The sequence below is a fragment of the Rhinolophus hipposideros genome, assembly GCF_964194185.1.
Source record: "Rhinolophus hipposideros genome assembly, chromosome: 12".
Classification (NCBI taxonomy): domain Eukaryota; kingdom Metazoa; phylum Chordata; class Mammalia; order Chiroptera; family Rhinolophidae; genus Rhinolophus; species Rhinolophus hipposideros.
In genome coordinates, this window is record NC_138058.1 from 39842565 (window position 1) to 39864343 (window position 21779).

Genomic DNA, 21779 nt, shown 5'->3' on the forward strand with positions numbered 1-21779 from the left:
ATTCAAGATTGTCTGTAATTTGGCCTTCAGCTACCTTTATAACCTCATTTCCTGCTGTTCTTTGTTTACATAATCCTTACCAAGTGAAACAGTGGTTTCCTGTATTCAGTATTCCTTACTCACCTTTGCTTCTTCATTTCTATAATTTTGGATATATCTTTCCTTCTGCCCATTGTCTCATTGTCAAATCCTCCCTGTCCTTTAAGGCCCAGCTCTTATACCACACCAAGTTAAAGTAGTTTCTCCCTTCTTTGACTCCCTGTGGCTATTTGTGCTTTTCTTACGGCATTTTCTGCTTTTTATTTTGAATGACATGCATTTATCATTTCTGAGACTATGTATAACTTGAGATAGAATCTGCATCTGTATCATCTTTATAGCCTGCACATTTGTGATCTAGTTGGTGCTCAGTAAATAACTGTTAACTGAATAATTAAATATTCCGTAATAAATATCTCCACTTTCCTAGCAATGGACCAGTTGATCTGATCAGATTAATACATAGCTAACCTTAGCTGTTTGGCTTACTAAGGAATAAACTGCAGTTACAGTTCATATTTACATGTGACTGTGGATAAGTTCAAATTTACTATTGGAAATGCTGTGTGTTTTCTTTTAACCTCTTCCTTCAAACCTTCCTTTTCTGGATAAATTATTTAGAATGGGGTTCTAGAAAGTTTTCCACCTATATTGGACTAGACATGTTGTTGGTATTTCTTGAATTACCTCCTAATATCATTAAAAAAGCTAAGAGGAAGGATGGGATAAGAATGTTACTGAGAGGGACTACCCCTTGGGAGATAACTATCCCTGAGAATCGTGAATCTTAGCACAACCTGACTCATTGTGTGACTAACAGAAAATTGTCTTTGTGGGAGTCATATACTGAGAGCTATACTGGCCGTTGACTCCAGGGCAAGTTGAAATGAATTTTGAAGGGAGATGATGAGGAAGAGGACAATAATGCTGTGAAGAACTTTCTGGGCTGGTGTAGGAAAGCTGGACTCATCAAATTTCTCTTTATGATTCTCTTTATTCATTTCAATATATTCAGTCAGTGGGACTGTTTCATCAAGGAAAGAGAACCTGCGTTTAGCCCCTCTGGAAAGGACCAGCAGGGGCAGGAAAACTAGAATTACTACTTACCTTTGTTTTTTTTCCAGTAAATGCCCTTTACTCCTTTTCTAGCCTTTTTGGGTTCAGCTTTTTCCTATAGAGGGCTATAAATTAATTCTTGAGGCTGAGCATTGCTGGTCGTTAAATGGCCATCCCTGCATAACAGAGGATGCGTTTGGGATTAATTTAGAGGTGTTTAGCTCTTTCATCAGAGTTCCAGTGAGTGCATTTTGGTGGGGTATGAGTTTGAGCAGAAGCCTGCAGGAAGGAGCTGCTCAGACAACTTTTCCAGAGAAGAAATGACAGAATACTTAAAACTCTCTCAAGAGATATCCCTTGATATCTTTAGTGAGAATATCTTTGAGGAATCCAAATTCTCCAGAGAGACTTCCTGGGTGAGACTCTAGCAGAGGCCACGGCATGACAGATTGCTTTCTCCTCTTTAGGCTCTTCCTCAGCAGTCGGCGTGAGAGATGCTAGACAGGTCCACTTCGATCTGCTAATCTCTAGCAGTTCAGTGTTGTATTGACTGTAGTGTTTTCTTTCTCCCTTGTTTTGTAGACTGGTCAAAAGAATGGATTTTACAGAGGCTTACTCTGACACGTGCTCCACAGTTGGACTTGCCGCCAGGGAAGGCAATGTGAAAGTCTTAAGAAAATTGCTCAGAAAGGGCCGTAGCGTTGATGTTGCTGATAACAGGGGATGGATGCCAATTCACGAAGCAGCTTATCACAACTCTATAGAATGTTTGCGGATCTTAATTCGTGCAGGTAAAGTGAATTCAAGGCACGGGTGGCTGGGCCTGTAAGCTGGGTTAATACAACATAAAATAATGGTAAGATGTGACTTGTTAATAGTTATTATTTGTTTTCCCTTTCTACAATCATAAAATAACTGCCTGCGCCTTATTAAGAATGATGAGATTACCTGGCTTGGCTGTATAAGTATGGTGTTCCAGCTGGACATCTATAACATCTATAAATGTTGTCCTCTGTATGGAAATGCTGTGCCTAGCCCATTTTATTGTCTGAGCTGGGCTTCAGCATTTGGTAATTTATTGGTCATGGTTAATCTTGCTTCCTTTTTCAAACAAAAGGAGCAGTGTTACTAAACTTGAGGGTATGAGTGTTTTGCTCGAATTGGTCTTTTTTTTTTTTTTTTTAATACTTTTCAGTTTCCTTCATTTGGGGAATCTTTTCAATTACTTTGACTTTGTGTTTGCTGAGGACACAATAGAGAACAGGATGGACAAGGTCCCTGCCTTTATGGTGCTTATATTTCTGTCAGAGAAAACAGACAAAAAAATAACTAAACAGTTAAACAATACAATTTCAAAAGGTTAAATAAAGCGTGCAAAAATAAAAGAGAATAATGGGACATAGAGCAATCATGTGTTACTGCACATCTCTTTCTAACTCTGTATTCAGTTGACATCATGCTTGTAACTAGAGATCAGCTATGTGGGGATATTTATACCGCAGAAATCAGTGCTACAAAGCAGTGCTATAAACCAGGCTTCTTCCCCTCCCTGAGCGAGTTACGCATGTACCAGCACACTGCTGAGTGATAGGCTCAGTAAATAAGACTAAATGGGAGATTCTGACACTGAGGAGACAGGATGGAAAGAGAATTAATGGTAATTGGACACTGCTCTGTAGCCGTCTTCATACCAGATGCTTGATATACATTATCTAATATATACAAAAACGCTATTGAGGCAATGTTATTCCCATTTTATTAATGCAAAAACCAAGGCTCAGAGAAGTTGCCTTGTCACAGGTTATATATATAATACTATGGTCTTTGATTTCTCGCTGACTCTAAAGCCCATGTTTTTTCACTTAGCATGCTTCCAACACTTAAAGTAAACGTTTTTAGCATTTAGTTAATTTAAACTGAGGTTGAATTTAATATTCTGTATTATAATACTCCATGAACCTTTACATTTCATTGATCATGGAAATTCACATTCTTCTTCCCAGCATACTATACTTACCATCACCAGGTAGAGCTATCAAATTTTAGACTTCTGGGGCCATCACTCATCAGAACAACTAACTCGTTACCTCATGGATGGGAAAGGAAATAATCCTTACCTTGTTTTTGGTGTGAGGTTTTTTGTTTTTGTTTGTTTGTTTTGTTTTAAGGGATGAAGGATGGCAAGGCTAAATTCCCCGAACTGTAATACAGGAAGTTTGTCATGACTGCTTTCTAAGTCATGTGTTCTAGAGTCTATTAAAATTGAATGTTTAAAGATATTAGAAAAATAGACTCTATGCCTCAAATTTTAAAAGCTTAATACATATTTTCAGAATTTGTTTAAATTTAATTCTATAGCTTGAGTTCCCAAACTATCTCTAGTGACAAATAAAGGCATGAATTTGAACATTCTTTTCTAGTCAAAAAGCTCATTTCGTTCTTTCCCCACATCAAACCAGTGTTGTTTGTTACAATTATTTTCCCTTTAGCTGCATACTAAACTTAGGCATGCTTTTTTTCACTAAATGTGTTAGAATTGGCCACCAAATCATACATGTTTTCTTTTAGAAATTAAAATATCACCTTTTTAGTGACTATTCTTTTTTAAGTTTGCTATTTTTGGAGGATAAGATAGCCACACATAGTTAACTATGTGAATAGTTGATATAAGTGGTCAAATAAAATTTTCTCACTGTATTTTTATTAGAGTTCATTATTATGAAATAACCTTTGGATAGATCTAATTTATTTTTAGTGTGTACAAAAGGATTACGGTAGGGGTAGGGAGATTAAAAAGTAGGGTTTGCAGAAGGTAGGAAGCAGCTATATGACTTACTTTAGGAGGTAGTGACATTTTGGTCTTACTTTTCCATGAGTTTAGTTGTTCTCTGTAGTTGGAACTAATGTCCAAACTTCTATCATTTTTGGGTAACTGATTCACTAACTAGAAAAATCAAATCAGAATGAGGCAGAAGGGCTACATAGCCCATTGGTCACTTTGTTTTATATATTCTCTTGGCCCATTTTCTCTTTTGTAAATTAACTATTCTCTGTCTTTTAAAAAAAGATTATAATTAAAACTTTTCCAGATGATTTAAGTTGATGTGCATTGACCAGTGAGGAATGTTAGGTGACTACTTTATAAAAAGTTTAGCTAGCTAGCATACAGCCACATCTGAGGAGGTATTTTAAAATGACGAAGTACAGATGTTTCTAGGCTTGAAGAGTGAAGTAAGGTCTATTCTGCTTACTGATGACAACGGCATCTTGGTATCTGAAGCAATTAACTTGGTTTTATGGGTTAATCTTAAAAGTTCCCAAAGCAAGTTTGACATTTCTGTCATTCTTTATACTTGCTGTACCTGTGTTTTATATGATTCAGAATTCTCTTGTCCCTCATGGCTTAGCTAGTATATATAAAAGTGTCTTTTATTATATAATTTCTACCTCCTGGAGTTTCATCTAATACTAGTAAACTGCCAGAGATTCCTAAAATGTATTTTTTTTATTAGTGCACTAAAGTATGAAGGTGCTTAGGCCTACACAAAAAGAATAGAAGAGTCTTAAATGGTTAGAAAGGTTTTACTTTACTGTCTGTTCAATTAAGATCCAGAATCTAGTCCGAGAATCAAACATGACTTCTCATTCAAGTTGGAGAAGAGCATTCAAGTGTGGTATGGTTTACTTAGAAATTTTAATATATATAAGTATATATATATATATATATATATATATATATATATATATTTATATATGTTCACTTTAGCTTCTTTTAAAAAAATATAAACAGAAATAACAAATTTGCTTGTCTTCTGTATTCTTTCTTGTATTGGTGTAATAGGCACTGAAACTTATTATCTTGGAAGGCAGTAATCTTCAGTGGCAATTAATCATGCCATTCAGTATTAAACCATTTGCTGACTAAAGGTCACTTAAAATCTTATAATTAATTGGTTATAGCATATTACTAACAAATGTTTTTATTTGGCAAATATATGATCTAATTCATAGTATTTTTTATTAGTTCATGTTAAGAAAATATTATGCTGTCATACTGGGCAGATAACAGATGCTGACGATCCTTAGATAAATAAGGCAATGTGCATAGTGATTAAGACTTCTTATCAGATGGACCTGGGTTCTACTGACTCCACCATTTTATTGGTGTGACCTTGGACAGGTCTTTAAATCTTTTAGGGGTTGAGTTTCTTCATCTATAAGATAGAAAGACTTCATTGTTCTGGCTCAGGTCAGAAACTGGGTCATCCTTAATGCCTTCTTTTTTCTTATATCCCTCCTCCAGTCAATTAGCGTATCTTTATGTCGTCGTGTATATATATATCTGTGTGTATGTACACACACACTCACACACACATGATTACCCCACTTCTCACCAACCCGACAACTACTAATACCTTGGATTGAGCCACATGGTCTCGCCGGGATTGCGGCAGTGGCATCCTGACACATCTGTTTCCGCCCTTTTCTTCCCTATCCTACCACAGTCTAGTCTTAGTATATCGGAGGGGTCCTTTTACAGTGTGTCAGACTCTGGCTGTCTTCTGCTCACAACTCTGCAGTAGCTCCCCGTTTCATTCTGAGTAAGAGCACCGTTACATGGTATTTCATAGTATAGATGTAATATATTTAATTATTGTCCTGCTGGTGGACAATTTGTTTCTTAAAATTTTGTGATTATAAGTGGTATTTCAGTTAACATCCATGTATATGTATATAAATCTTTGTGTACATAGGTGAGTATTTCTGTAGGATGGAGTTTTAGAAGTGAAATTGTTAGTGCAAGAAGTGTGCAAAGTTAAAATATTGATAGACACTGATAAATTATCTGCAGTATTAACCAGAAACTCTTTCACTAATGACAAAGAAACCCAGTTTTAACTAGCTTACACAAAGAAAGGGAATGGAATATAGTAGATCATGTAAATGCCATGGCTGAATGGTAGGTGTGTTCAGGAATTGATGGGTGTGGGTATTCAGAACAATGTTATTAAGACTTGTTCTCTTTTTCTCACCTCTGCTTTTCTCTATGTTGATTTTATTCTCAGGCAGGCTTTATCTTTGGAAGTTCTAGGCACACCTCATTTTTTTTTTTTTTTTAAAGATTTTACTGGGGAAGGGGAACAGGACTTTATTGGGGAACAGTGTGTACTTCCAGGCCTTTTTTCCAAGTGAAGTTGTTGTCCTTTCAGTCTTAGTTGTGGAGGGTGCCATTCAGCTTCAAGTTGTCCTTTCAGTACTAGTTGTGGAGGGCGCAGCTCAGCTCCAGGTCCAGTGCCGATGCTAGTTGCAGGGGGCACAGCCCACCATCCCTTGCGGGAGTCGAGGAATCAAACTGCCAACCTTGTGGTTGAGAGGGAGCTCAGTGGCAGCTCAGCTCAAGGTGCTGTGTTCAATCTTAGTTACAGGGGGCGCTGCCCACCATCCCTTGTGGTACTCAAGGAGTTGAATCGGCAACCTTGTGGTTGAGAGCCCACTGGCCCATGTGGGAATCGAACCGGCAGCCTTCGGAGTTAGGAGCTTGGAGCTCTAACCGCCTGAGCCACCAAGCTGGCCCCACACCTCATTTTTAAAGTACCATTTTTGTATTCTGGGTATTAATTCTTAGCTATTATATGTGTGTATATCATATATTTAAGATATACACATATGTTATATGTGTGTATATCATATATCATATATTTCATATATTTTCTCCCAGTCTTTTAATTTTTTATAGTGTCTGATATCTTTGTAATACCTTCAAACCTCTTCTCCCTCCGACTTTTCCCCGTCTTCATTTTATATGCATGAAGTCTCTTTAAGGGTTATCTGAGAATTTTGCACATAGTGAAATTCCTTGTGTTGTGGAAATTACTTTTTATCCATTTTGTTCTTAGAAGTCCTAAAATAAAACATAATGAGGTGATGTACGTTGTGCAAAGTGCTCGACTATATAATCTATGGAAATTGGCATTTACCACCCTTTGTGATTGGTACATTTTAAATTTGTTTGGCCTCATCAAATTGTGGCTCAGCTGTTGAGATGAGGTTCTGATCTTAATATTTAACCTATGGTAACCTCTACTTATATATTTAACCTCTACTTCAAACCATGTGGTTTGGCTTTCCTTCTTAGAGGTTCACAGAAAACAAAATAAAAATTTACCTATCACTTAAAAAAAGTAAGCAAGTTTGTCATTACTTGTAAGTAAAAGGACTCTTTGTGTCAGGAAACATAGGGTTGTGGTATCATTGCTGGAGTGTTTCAAGTCAACTCTTGTCATTGCTGCACAGGTGTCAGTGGCTGGCATTGGTCCGCTGACATGGCCCCAGTCCTCAGAGTGCAGCCAAGAAAGAACTCACCGGTTGTCATGAAAGAGCTGAAGTGCCCACTGGGTTTGTCCAGTAGGATGTCTTTAATGCTCTTACCATTTAGAATTTTGGTAATTAGAATTAAAGCAGAAACCACTCTGCCTTCCAGTGAGAGCAGAGGTTAAGGCATTAAAAGCTGAGATGATGAGTCATTTTTCCAAGAATCCCTCTTAATAAGGAAAGGAAGAGAGTGAGAGGGTGTTGGTTGCTGGTCCAATACAAGATAGATAAGATTCCTTTAGTCCCCACATATCAATTAAGGAGGCCAGTTTATCGTTGGAACTGCCAAAAACCAACGCATATTGGGTCCTGAAAACTTTCTTAAAATAGTATTTTGAGACTTGCCCAAATTTGTAATTGACTGACAGTACATAAATACTATAATTCTTTTGAACCCCTTTCAGGGGTGGACCAGCATTGTATCCTTGTGTTATTGTTAAGGAACTATTTGTACCTGAGAGAGTTGAAGTAATTTACCTAAGGGTAATCCAAATTATGTAACTGGCAGAGCCAGGATTGCAGCCCAGCTCTTTTAACTCCAAATCCATTGCTTTTGCTAAACGATGTTGCCTTCCTGGTTCAGTGGTTTTAGATTTAGCTAAATATATCTATTTTTTGTATAGGTAAAATCTTCTAAGATCTCAATTTAGTAGTAAACTGACTTTACTATTTTTCATCCTGAGTGAGAAGTGTCTTTTCTTTATTTCATATTTTGTTTCCCTTTCCTAAGGGTGTGTGTGTGTGTGTGTGTGTGTGTGTGTGTGTGTGTGTATGCATATCACTAGGCATGGCCCACACTCAGGTGGGAATTATGCACCCTTCCTTAAGGGGGAGTATCTACATAAATTATTTAGAATTCTCATATTTGGAATATCTTTTCTCTCCCATTTGTTTATCTAATCATTTATACCTGCATGGACTCATGTATATTTATTTTATACATTGGGTGATAATCCAATATGGTGTTATTTTGTTGCTCAAATTGTTCTAGCTTTGACGGTTAGGTGCCCTGTCAGATTGGCTCTTGTGTTTCTTTGACGTGCCCCATTTTTTGTTTTTTGAGCACCTTTTAACTTTCTGGACCTACAAGATACTCCAGGTTCATTTTGTGTATTTTGTGTGCCAACCCTAGAATGAGCCGTTCTCCTAGGAGCCCTGGTGCCTTTTACTGGACAGTGGTATTCAAAACCACCACCTGGGCACTGGTGTGCTTGTTGCTACTGGCACGTTATTACTTTTAAGCCTTTTAGCCGACAGAACTAGGAAATATATTTATGTACTATAACCTATTTGTATACACATGTCTGCATTTCTGTATCTATTCATCTGTATCTATATTAAAGCTAAACACAAGTTCATACTGATGTCTGGACTCTAATCTGGTACCATATGGTTCATTCTAATCTTCCTCCTTCTCTTATCTGTAACCTCCCTCCCCAACAGCAAGAAACCTGGCTTTCACCATCTACCATCCATGTATTCATTTGATCTTATTGCACATATGTAGTGGTTTCAGAATTGTTAATCTGTACCCCTATGAGAAACAACTTTATCAACTAGACTAGCATTTATGTACAGTCCCTTTTGTCTTTAGCCTTACAGTTTCTAGTCATAATACCATTTTCCAAAGTTACTTAGGCCAGCATCTATTTTCTCTACTCCTTCAGTGAGGTTATGTGGTACACAGCGTAGGTTAGACAAATATATAATTTATGAAGTGATCTCCCTGATTAGTCTCGTACCCACTTGGGCCTATACATGATTATTACGATATTATTGACTATATTCTCTGTGCTGGACTTTACATCCCTATGAATGTTTAATGACTACCAGTTCTTAATCCCTTCACTTTTTCCCCCAGTTCCCCAACTCCCCTCCTATCTAGCAACCATTAATTTGTTCTCTGTAGATACAGTCTGTTTCTGTTTTGATTTTTTATTTATTTTGTTCTTTAGATTTCACACATAATTGAGAGCATATAGTATTTGTCTTTCTCTGTCTGATTTTTCACTTAGCATAATAGCCTTTGGACCTATCCATGTTGTCGCAAATAGTAAGATTTCATTTTTTTTATGGCCAAGTAATACTCCATTGTATATATGTACCACATCTTCTTTATCCAGTTTTCTGTTGATGGGCACTTAGATTGTTTCCGTATCTTGGCTGTTGTAAATAATGCTGTAGTGAACATAGGAATGCATATATCTTTTAGAATTAGTGTTTTGGATTTCTTCAGATAAATACCTCCAAATGGTTTCCCATGTTGGCTGTACCAGTTTACAATCCCCCCAACTATGCATAAGGGTTTCTGTTTCTCCACGTCCTGACCAACACTTAATTATTTTTTGGTTTATTGATGATAGCTATTTTGACAGGTGTGAGGTGATACTGTATGTTTTAATTTTGCATTTCTCTGATGATTAGTGAGGTTGGATGTCTTTTCATATGTATTGGCCATGTGTATGTCCTCTTTGGAGAAATGTCTGTTCAGGTCCTCTGCCCATTTTTTAATTGGATTGTTTATTTTTTTGGTGTTGAGTTGTATGCGTTCTTTATAGAAGTGGAGTATTTTAAACTACCTTCATGTTACCAGTTGAATAGCAAGGAAGTAATGCTAGAGATGAGACCATTTCCCTCATGGAAATTTAGAAATAAAAAAATGAAATTTATTAATATTTCAGTAAATCTTGTAAGCAAATTTTAGTTGCTGTATCTTCTTCAGATCTTGCTTCTGTGTTATCTTCCCCTACCCACCAAAATTAGAAAAGAGAAAATAAGTGTAGGGGCAGAATTTTTGTGTTAAGAATACCAGAGAACTGTTCACACTGTGACTTCTCTATAGAACTTTTTCTTGATTTTCTGGAGTTTTAAACTATGAGACTTTCCATTTATAATTGTGTTTTAATATTTTCTTTAATTCTTTTTGGAATCTTTGCTTTTTAATTCCAGGATATAGAAGTGATATCTTTTAGTTGATGTTTTTTTATTCTTTCATAGATTCATCTGAAAACTACATTAAGACAAAGACTTTTGAGGGCTTTTGTGCATTACATCTTGCCGCAAGTCAAGGACATTGGAAGATCGTACAGATTCTTTTAGAAGCTGGGGCAGATCCCAATGCAACTACTTTAGAGGAAACCACACCACTGTTTTTAGGTGAGGTATGCTGTTTGTGGTACAGATGCAATTTTTTATTTTTTATTTTTGTTTGCTAAAGAAACTAAACCTAACCCCCATCCCTCTCCCTCCTTGCCCCCCGCCCCAGCCCCAAGCTGTTGTATTTACAGTATGTTCTTTGGCAAATATACTGCCACTTTGATTCTGAAACCAAAAAGGTATTTTTATAGGTAATGCCCTTATTTTCTACCCTTTGGCGATAGCATCTGGGAGTATCTTTAAATGTGTTTAAAGTTATAAAATATATTCTGAATTATAGTCACCGTCATTGTCGTTCTCAGTGTTATTCTGAAAGCCAGGTAAAACTTAAATTGTAGTAATAGTTACAAGGTTACCTATGAATGTTTTTTCTTTTTTTTTTTTTTCTTTTTCTCTAATTATTAGGATATTAAGAAGATTTTGTGGACGAAATTACCAGCTAATACTTTAATGCCAGTTAATTTATTGCCTATATGAATCACTATTCAGACTTCTTCAATTATGGGCTATTTATTAATTCCTTAAGGACAAAAGCCAAATTCTAAAGGGCACACTTCTACTACCTGTCTATTTTTCTTCTCTCCCTTCCTCTGTCTGATCCTATTTGTCTCCAGGGACATTGTGGCCCATTAAGTTTAGTGGAACATTAGAAAATTAAGAGAACAAAACATTTGTATAGAATCAGTATATCTCTACTAAAACTGTCCTGCCACATGTAATTCATATATTCATTTATTTACTGAATTCAGTTTCCTCACTTATGAGAAAAATAATACGTACCTAGTCTTTTGCGCTGAGAATAAAATGAGATATCTATGAAAGTACTTTTTTCCTTGGGAAGTTAAAACTATAAATTCTTAAAATTTATGTACAGTAAGCTTCATTCTTTTTAGTATACAGTTCTATGGTTTTGATGTGGTTATAAAATTGTGTAATGGCGATGATCAAGACACAGACCATTCCACCCTCCCGCCAAATTCCATCATGCCATTTTTAACCACCAATCTGTTTTCATCCCTACAGTTGACTTTTTAAAAATTTTTAATTTAATTTAAATTTTTTTTAGATTTTTATTAAAATAATATAGCTAACATATAACATTATATCAGTTGCATGGTGTACACAATAAGCATGTGTACTCCATACTTATTCAACATTTATATACCTAAAATGATCATATTAAGTCCAGCAACTATTTGTCACAATAGCATGCTATCACAATATTTGCAGTTGGCTTTTTTTTTTTTTTTTTTTTTTAGATTTTATTGGGGAAGGGGTACAGGACTTTATTGGGGGAACAGTGTGCACTTCCATGACTTTTTTCCAAGTCAAGTTGTTGTCCTTTCAGTCTTAGTTATGGAGGGTGCAGCTCAGCTCCAGGTCCAGTTGCCATTGCTAGTTGCAGGGGGCACAGCCCCACCATCCCTTGTGGGAGTCGAACTGGCAACCTTGTGGTTGAGAGCCTGCGCTCTAACCAACTGAGCCATTCGGGAGCTCAGTGGCAGCTCAGTTCAAGGTACCATGTTCAATCTTAGTTGCAGGGGGCGGAGCCCACCATCCCTTGTGGGACTTGAGGAGTTGAACTGGCAACCTGTGGTTGAGAGCCCACTGGCCCATGTGGGAATTGAACCAGCAGCCTTCGGAGTTAGGAGCACGGAGCTCTAACCGCCTGAGCCACCTGGCCGGTCCCAGCAGTTGGCTTTTTTGAAGAATGTCATAAAGATATATGGAATGTAACTTTTGAGACTGACTTCTTTCACTTAGCTTAATGCTTTGGAGATTCATGCATGCTGTTGCATGTGTCACTAATTCATGCCTTTTTGTTGCTAAATAGTATTCCATTATATGAATGTCCCACAGTTTATCCATTTACTAGTTGACAGACATTTGAGTTGTTTTCAGTGTTTGGTGATTATGAATATATTGCTTCAAACATTTGCATGCAGGTTTTGTTTGAATATGAGTTTTCATTTATCTTGTACTAATACTTAGAATTTTTGGGTGATGTGGTAACTTGGGAAAACAGTTTGGAAGTTTCTTATAAAGTGACTCTAGCATTTTGCATTCCCTCCAGTAATGTTTGAGAGTTTCATTTGTCCTGCATTTTCACCAACACTTGGTATTGACAGATTTTTCTTTCGTGTTTTTACATTTTTCCATTGTAATAAACATTCAGTGATACCTCATTATGGTTTTAATTTGCATTTTTCCTGATTGCTAATGATGTTGGACATCTTTTCATGTGATTATTTGCCTCCTTCTTTTTCCCCCCCATTACTTTTATGTTTAGACATTTTGTTTTGAAATAATTTCAGACTTATGGCAATGTTCAATAATAGTACAAAGAATTCTCAGATGCCTTTAATCCAAATTTTGTTCTTTTGCCATTTTTACTTTATCGTTTTCTGTCTATATATTTATGCATATATTCTTTTTTTAAGCTTTCTGAGATTAAATTGTACACAATAATTCTTCTCTACCTGTAAACACTTCAGTGTGAACTTCCTAAAAGCAATGAAATTCTTTATAACTGCCATATGATGATGAAAATCAGGAAGTTAACATTGATATAGTATTGTTATTTAATCTACAGATCTTACTCAGTTTGGCCAATTGTTTCACTAATGTCCTTTATAGCAAAAAAAAAAAAAAAATTTGTTTTGTTGTTCAGGCTCTAATCCAAGATCACTTGTTAAATTTAGTTCTTATGGCTCTCTAACCTACTGTAATTTGGAACAGTTTTTCAGTCTTTATCTTTTATGATTTTAAGATTTTTGAAGAGTTCAGACCATTTATTTTGTAGAATGTCTTTCCATTTGGGTTTCCTCATTTTTTTTTTTTCTTGATAAAGTTCATGTTATGCATTTCTGATAGGAATACCACAGAAGTGAAATGGTATCTGAGTGCATCTTATCAGGAAGAATATGATCCATTACCGGTGATATTAATATGTACAAGTATTTTGAATATGTGAAATGTATCATTATGAAGATGTTTCATGGAAACCTTGATGTAAAATGGTTTGAGTTTCCTAGTTTCCTAGGGGAGGTTGCCTTTTTATATGAAGTTTCTTTCTTTTCCACATCCACATTTAACCCACTTTGGATATTCTGTACAACTGCATGGTAAGCTTCACTGAAGCCCAGCTGTGTGCGGTGTCTTTTTCTAGTTGCTGTCTTCAAGGAACCTGCCATATAGAGGAGTGAACAAAATTTATTAAGCCCTGTAAATGACATAGAAGTAAAGTGTGCAAGATATTAAAAGAGGGAAAAATAAGTCACCCTGGCATGACTGAGGAAGACATCATGTGCAGAGTACTGTATTATTGTAACAATAACGTTTATTGAGCAGAGTGTATACCAAGCCCTGTGTCAGGTGTTTTACATGAATTAGCTCATTTCGTTTTCACCATGACTGTGAGATAAGTACTATTATTTCCACTTTTACAGATGAGGAAGCTATAGAAACACTGTATTTAGGATTACAGGAGCTGTATTTGGGTCTTGATCCTGCTGTTGTCTGTGTATTGGTTAGAATAGCATTTCCTGAATTCATTCATTGAGCTATTAATAGATGTTCATTGACAAAAAGATTCCTGATAAACTTATGTTTGGAAAATGCTGTGTACTATATTCCATAATGTAGGGAAACAAAAAGCATTAGCCATGGAGCTTACTGTGTCCACCTAGTTTCAAGTATTCTTTGTACCCTATGTTATTTTAGTGTTTTCATAGCTCTTAGTACTGACTATTTATTTGCTTTTTTTTTTTTTTTTTTTTTTTTTTTTTTGTATATTGACTGTCCCTTCCACTAGAAAAAATGTTCTGTGACAACAGGATTTTATTTATCTTATTCATTGTTACAACTCTAAAACCCATATCAACTCTAAAACCCAGTGTCTGGTATGTGGTAGGCGTTCAGTAAATTATTTGTTGAAAGAAAGAATGAGTCTCTGAGAAGCCCTCTTATAAAGCAACACTTGTTTTAACTTTAACCTAGCATTTTGAAATGTGTTTGACTATGATACTCTATTTCTTTATGGAACCCTAAGGTTATCTCAAAGAACAGTAATATTTCATGGGACTATTTGAGAAATGCTAGTTTGGGCATGTAATTTACAGTTTCAAAATGTAATAGTCCCATTTATGAAATTCAGTGTTGTGCTTACTTATATAGGTATTTGGAGAAAATTAGAGAAGGAGAGTTTTAGTGATTTATATTTCAGGATATAGTTAACTTGCATTTTTTTTTGTTAAGGAAGAGTTGCTAAGATAATTCAAACCAGTGAATAACTTTAAATCACTTTTCCCCCCCATCATCTCCTTTCATTCTAGTTTACATTTTTTGGGTCTTTTAAAAATTTTATTTTGTTACTTTCAGGTGTACAAAATAATGTAACAGTTAGACATTTACACCTTCACAAAGTGGTAACCTCTCTCCCCCAATCTACTACCCTTCTTACGTTGTATATAGCTATTAAAATTCCATTGATTATTCCCTATGCTGTACTCCACATCCTGTAACCATATATATATATATATATATATATATATATATATGTATAAAATTATAGTTGACATTCATTATTTTCCAGCTTCAGAACAGCTGTACAGTGCAGTGGTCAGGCATTTACACCGTCCATGAAGTGGTCTCTCTAATAAGACATGTGCCCATCTGACCCCCTACAAAATCTTTACAACATTATTGATTATGTTTCCCAAACTGTATTTTATATTCCCATGGGAATATTGTGACTACTAATTTGTGCTTTCTAATCCCCTCACATTCTTCCTCATCCCCACCTCCCTCCCATCTAGCAACCATCAGTTTTTTCTCCCTATATCTCTGAGTCTATTTCTGTTTTAAATCACTTATTTTTTTTATTTTTAATTAAAGTTTATTGGAGTGAAAATTGTTAGTAAAGTTACATAGATATCAGGTGTATAATTCTGTATTACGTCATCTGGGTGTTCACCACCCAGAGTCAGTTCTCCTTCCATCACCATGTATTTGATCACCCTTACCCTCATCTCCCACAGCCCACCCCCCTTACCCTCTGGTAACCACTAAACTATTGTCTGTGTCTATGAGTTTTTGTTTCTCATTTGTTTGTCTTGTTCTTTTAAATCACTTATTTTTAATAATAGGATTTATTTAGTTTCTTTGACAGCAAACTTACCATCCTAATTACATTTTGTTTTGGCTAATACTAAAAAATAATTTGACTCAAACAAGGGGTTTAAGCCTGAGGAGATATAGTGCATGTAGTACTTCTACGTGCTTATGTACTGAATCAGTTATATTACATCCTTGTTTGGAAGTAGATAAGAGTATTTTTTAAAAGTTGAAAAGTACAGTCTTAGCTTTTGCAAGAACAGTGTTGTGGAATGGACATATGAATCTTTAGTTAGGTGATCTGGTCTCTAGTGTCTGCTCTGCTCATAAATAATATGACAAGCTAGCAGTCAGCTTTACTTACCTGTACCTTTCTATCTGTTTTAAATAACCATAGTGATCCATTTTTCAGTCTATAATGGAAGACAGTCTTTATTAAAACAAAATACAGAACACTTCAAGGTTTGCAACAAACTATGTAGTTGATAATCTCGTAGGTAAGGAAGAGTGGCGGGATCAAGTGGACTAAAAGTGAGAAAGGGAGACTGCCCGTCCAGTATAGCTTCCTTCTCCGTCTGTTATCTTCCAAACTGTTCTTTGCTGAAATTTTTTGGGTATGTTGTCCCCTTTCCCCAAGGGAGGCTGTATTCCATTGCATGTTGTAGTACCTGTCCTGTTAGCCCAGTTACCACCTAGACTGTTGCCAGAGCCTGTACATACAAAACCAGAGGATCAAGGGATAGAAAATGAGTACAGAACTGTGGAAACTTGCCAGAAGACTGGCATGGTCATTGACATCAGTGATGGGTGATTACGATTGAACTGAAAGCTGAATTGAGAATTAGAAAATTTACTGCTTCACCGTTGATAATGGGAACATTTTCCCTACACACAGCTCACCAAGATTTTCATAAAAATGAGTTTGGAAGGGAACTCTTCTGTTTGATGGTAGTAAGAATCAAAATGGGGAAACTCCCAAAGAAAGGGAAAATTCAGGAAACTGCTCTTTACTTTACACTTGAAAATTGTCCTTCTAGAACATTTTTTTGTTAACATGCAATTTAAAATTTATGTTTTAACAAGGAGTCTGCCCCCTTATTTCTTTTACCCTTGCATTCCTCCTCTCCCCACTGCCTTTCCCTTGCCTCATAAGTGCATACGTAGTAAATATTCTAAGGATAGATTTGTAAAACTGCTTTGGAAATAAGAATGTCCTATTTATAAATATAGTAGATTCTAGTGAAAATCCAGCTAATTATATAGGAAATAGGTTTTATTTTGCTATATATAAAACAACACTGATAAATCGGAGGCTCAAATGTAACCCAGTGTGACTTCATAAACCAGTATCTGTGGGAAGTGCACAGCATGCAGTTTTGGCTTTTTATGGATTAGTTTTCATTTCTTTTTCTTCTGACTCTCTGCTTATTCTGTGTAACCTTCAATGTGAAACATAGCAGTAATGTTTAATAAGAACAAAATGTTTTATGAAGAGTATTATATGAGGCTGCCTATTTCAATATTTAACTGTAAAATGTGTCATACTTCAGCTTTTGTTGCATATCCTTTAACTCTGACTCTGCTCATGTATTCCAAAAGTGAACAAACTGCCATGTATTTCACTAGTATTTTCATGGATCAGTGATCATAGGGTTGTTTTTTGAGGTGCTAGGAATTTTAAGAGTTTCATATTCATATATTTAATATATATTTTATTAATTGAACTTTATCTTTGGAGTTATTTTTAGATTTTTCAGTGGAAAGATTAATCATCTTCCTCAAAGAATGTAACATAAGCATTTTTAGTTGAGGCCTTATTTAGTTCTTGAAAATAGGACATTGAGGTTTCCCAGATCAATGTATAACATTCACTAAAAAGTTACATTTAAAAAATGTTAATTCCATGTTTTGTTCACTTTTACCTATTTTTATATAGTTTTGTTTCTTGACATAAATTTATCATATTATACTCTTCTGTATTTTAAGACAATATGTTTTTGCTCATTAATGTAAGCAGTTAGAAATCTAGGCTTTTTTATATTTCTGATATTTACCTTCATATAATTAAATATGTTTATACAATCTGTCGTTATATTAGTCATATTTGATTGAGATATTTAAACTTCTAGCTTTAAAAGCTGAGGAAATCAGTATCCTTGTATTGTCCTCATGTAATTCCTTTTCTTTCTCCTTTCTCTTCCCATCTCTTATTAGTGGGTTATATCGTTATTTGCATTGTCAGTGGAAATAATGTTTTGTATCCTGTTCTAGCATCTTTATTCCTTCATTTTGTTTTATTCTTAGTTCTCTGGTAAAATAGCTCAGGAGTTAGTTTATCACCAGTTATTTTACCATGGTTTTTCCAGCTTTGCTTGATTAACTAAATTCTTCCTTTAATAGAGTTCTCTAAAAGGACTTGTGGAAATAATGTTCCCTGAGTTCTTGCATATTCATAATTGAATAATGATTTTATATTTGGACAACAGTTTAGTTAGGTATATAATCCTTGAGCCATAGTACTTTCTTTGAGAATTTTTTTTTTCTAGAGGAGCAAAGATTTTAATTCAAGTGAAAGTACGGTTATGAGAAGGGGTACCTGAAACTGGGATGCACCTGAGAAGTTTTTAATGGTAATCTGTTACATTATAGAGTTGAAGTTGAAGGCCAGCCTGATTTTCTTCTCTTTTTTTGTGACATTAGTTTTGCATGTCTGTTCTGTATCAGTTTTCTCTGACGTGATGTCAATATATAGATTCAGATTTTCTTTATATTAGTAAATTTTTCTGGAATTATATCTTTAAATATTTGTCCTATTATTGTGATGGTCTTCTTGGGCTCCAGTTATTCATGTATCCTATCTGTTTTTTGTATCTGTTATTTCTTCTCTAATTCTTATTTTTAATTTAAATTTTTGCTACTTTTCCTGTTTGCTTTAAAAAGTATTATTCTATGTTCCTTTTCAGAAATGTCTATTCTTTCTAGTATTTCTTCCAGTTTCAGCTGCATTTCTATGATTATTTTATTTTTTCCAGATCTTTCCTGAGTTGTTCAAGTTTATACTACATCATTTCCTATCGTCCAGCCACCTTTTACCTGAACACTTTTATCCCAGTGTTATGCATTGTTTCACTAACTGTTTTCTTTTTAAAATGTACAGCAAAATGTTTAGCCACAATTTTCATTTGCTTTTGACAATATTTTTATCAGTTTTTTTTTCTTGTGTGTGTGTCTACTAATTTTTCCTGTAACTTTCTCTCCCTTGTTTTTGTATCTTTGTATGGATTCGTGCTCCTTTCTTTGTTATAACTCATCTAGAAATGTGAGTTTTTGCCCAATCAGCTATTTTTAGGAGATTTTGAATGGGAAGGAGTTAAAGCCACATTCCAGACCAATTAGTTTTCCTTTTGACTTAGGGTTTTGGGGTGTGAGTTTACTTAGCTATTTTCTTTCCCAGTCAGTGGGCATAGCCAGCTATGGGATTTTGCAGTGCAGCTTCCCTTCTATAGTCGCAGAGACCAACTTCTCTTGCAAATATAGCTTCTTTATGTGATTCCTTGTTTAGATCCAGCTTCTGACTTTTAGACTTTAACTGGGTCCAGAGAAGTTCTGCTGTCAGACAGCAAAATCCATGCTTTGCTGGGAACTTATGTTTTGCACCTCCAAGGGAACCTCTCACCTTTGAGAACTTTGCTTTGCCAGCTCTTTCTGAGATGTCCGTCTGAGACATCTCTCCCCTTCCTCCTTCAAGTACACAGGGTTAAACTCCATTCTTTTGGAAGCCTTTTTACCTATTTTTGATCTGGAGTTTTAGCTGGGTCTTACTTAGTTTTGCTAAAAATGGAGAGTGTGTTCTTATTTCTTTGCTGATTTTGGATTAATTGCTTTGTGATACTTTCCTTAGAAGAGTAAGGGGGAATGCTTACTTTATGACACAGTATTAAAATTGACAGTATAGGGCCGGCCCTGTGGCTCAGGTGGTTAGAGCTCTGTGCTCCTAACTCTGAAGGCTGCTGGTTCAATTCCCACATGGGCCAGTGGGCTCTCGACCACAAGGTTGCCAGTTCGATTCCTCGACTCCCGCAAGGGATGGTGGGGAGCGCCCCCTGCAACTAAGATTGAACATGACACCTTGAGCTGAGCTGCCGCTGAGCTCCCAGATGGCTCAGTTGGTTGGAGCTCATCCTCTCACCCACAAGTTTGCCGGTTCGACTCCTGCAAGGGATGGTGGGCTGCGCCCCCTTCAACCAGCAACGGCACTGTACCTGGAGCTGAGCTGTGCCCTCCACAACTAAGACTGAAAGGACAACAACTTGAAGCTGAACGGCACCCTCTACAACTAAGATTGAAAGGACAACAACTTGACTTGGAAAAAAGTCCTGGAAGTATACACTGTTCCCCAATAAAGTCCTATTTCCTTTCCCCTGACCCACAAAAATTGAAAATACAAATTTTCAAAGAAAAATTATTTTTATTTCCCCCTTCTTCCGCCTCCCCCCCGACCCCCACTCTGGTTCAAGCCATTGTTTCTCAGTCTAGTTGTGTAGGACACAGCTCCCTGGCTCATGCTGGTGTTATGAGCCTTGTGCTCCCTCCAGCTGAGGGAGTCTGTCACCGGTCGTGGGTAGGCTGCTCATGCTGGCGGCAGCTCTCACTGGTTGCCAGCTGTTCACGTTGGCTGCCGGCCACTCACGGTGGCCACCAGCTGCTCCTGGCAGCACACGGTAGCCCACAGCAGCACTCAGCAGCCCACGGCAGCTCACTCCAACTTGCGGCTGTTCATGGCAGCCCAGCTCCAGGGAGAGCCGTTGTTCACACCTTATCTGTAGAGGGCGCAGCTCACTGGCCCATGTGGAAATCAAACTGGCGACCTCGGTGTTAAGAGCACGGTACTCCAACCACCTGAGCCACCGGGCCGGCTGAAAAACAAATTATTGATCTCAGTATTTTGCAATAATTTAATATTTTAGTATATGGTAGAAATAGACCTAATGAGATCCTCCCCACCCTCACACCATCCTGTGCATACAGTGTAATCTTTGTTCCCTTTAGGTATCATAGAGCAGTGCCACTCAAAATGTCAATGTGTTGACATAAGGTGCTTGAGCCAGAATATAAATCAATGTACTGCTTCCTTCATCAAAGAAGTCTTGTTTCAGCTGACAAATGTCAGCTGGACTAAACAGTGTGCTTAGGGACATAATTGATTTACATTCTAGTCAAAACTTCTTACTTCGTTGAGGACTGGAAACAGTTTGCAGATTGACAGCCAGTCTGTGAATGATGTTGAGTAGCACTGCTGTACAATACGTATATGTAGCTATCGAACTGGGTTATTACATAGTTAATTCAATTGTCTCTTCATTCTTCATAATTGTTATTGGTATTGGCCAATTGTATATGATCATCACTGGTTAGTATGACTGAAATAGATGTGTTGTTCCCATATAAATAGGTGTCCTTGGGATTAAGGATTGTTTGCCATATACTTTTTCTCTGATAGGGAATCCTCAGTGTAATGATTTAATTCTCCAAGCCATACTATACTATGGAGATCATACTTAGAGAGGTAGCTCCTATTAGGAGAATACTGCTATATGAATGCTTCTAAAATGTGAATTGGACAATTACAGAGAGTGGTAGAATACCATGTTGTAGCTCTCAAAGAAGTTGTAAGTTTAGGAGTATACTATCTAAATCAAATATTTCTCTTGACTCTTGCTGGGGAGAGCATGGAAAAATAACCAGTATATAATAAAAAGTTGATTATGTTTTTGTCTTCTTATACTTTCATGTGATTGAAGGTTACGTTTTTCTGGATATGGTCTTAGATGTCTAGTTGCCATTAGATCTACTTTTCTTTATCTGTCAGAAACCAAGAGTCATGCCATGTTATCAACATGGCAACATGTAGATTATATTGGGGTATTCCTTTTTGATATATTCCTTTCATAATGAATTTTGCACATGACATCATGGTTTTTCCCATCAGTATACATCTTTAAGTTAATATTGTTAGTAATTGGGCAGACATGAGGTACTTT

General features: G+C 36.3%; 1 protein-coding gene across 6 annotated transcripts in view; it reads left to right on the forward strand.

The window, feature by feature from the left end:
• Positions 1 to 21779, forward strand: part of ASB3 (ankyrin repeat and SOCS box containing 3) — a 90594-nt gene that overhangs the window by 22187 nt on the left and 46628 nt on the right. For all 6 annotated transcript variants that reach the window (XM_081069510.1, XM_081069506.1, XM_081069505.1 and 3 more), the window contains 2 exons: positions 1678 to 1886; positions 10465 to 10623. In XM_081069510.1, coding sequence (XP_080925636.1) covers positions 1691 to 1886; positions 10465 to 10623 — 355 coding nt within the window. In that variant the 5' untranslated portion in view covers positions 1678 to 1690. The remainder of the gene's footprint in view (positions 1 to 1677; positions 1887 to 10464; positions 10624 to 21779) is intronic.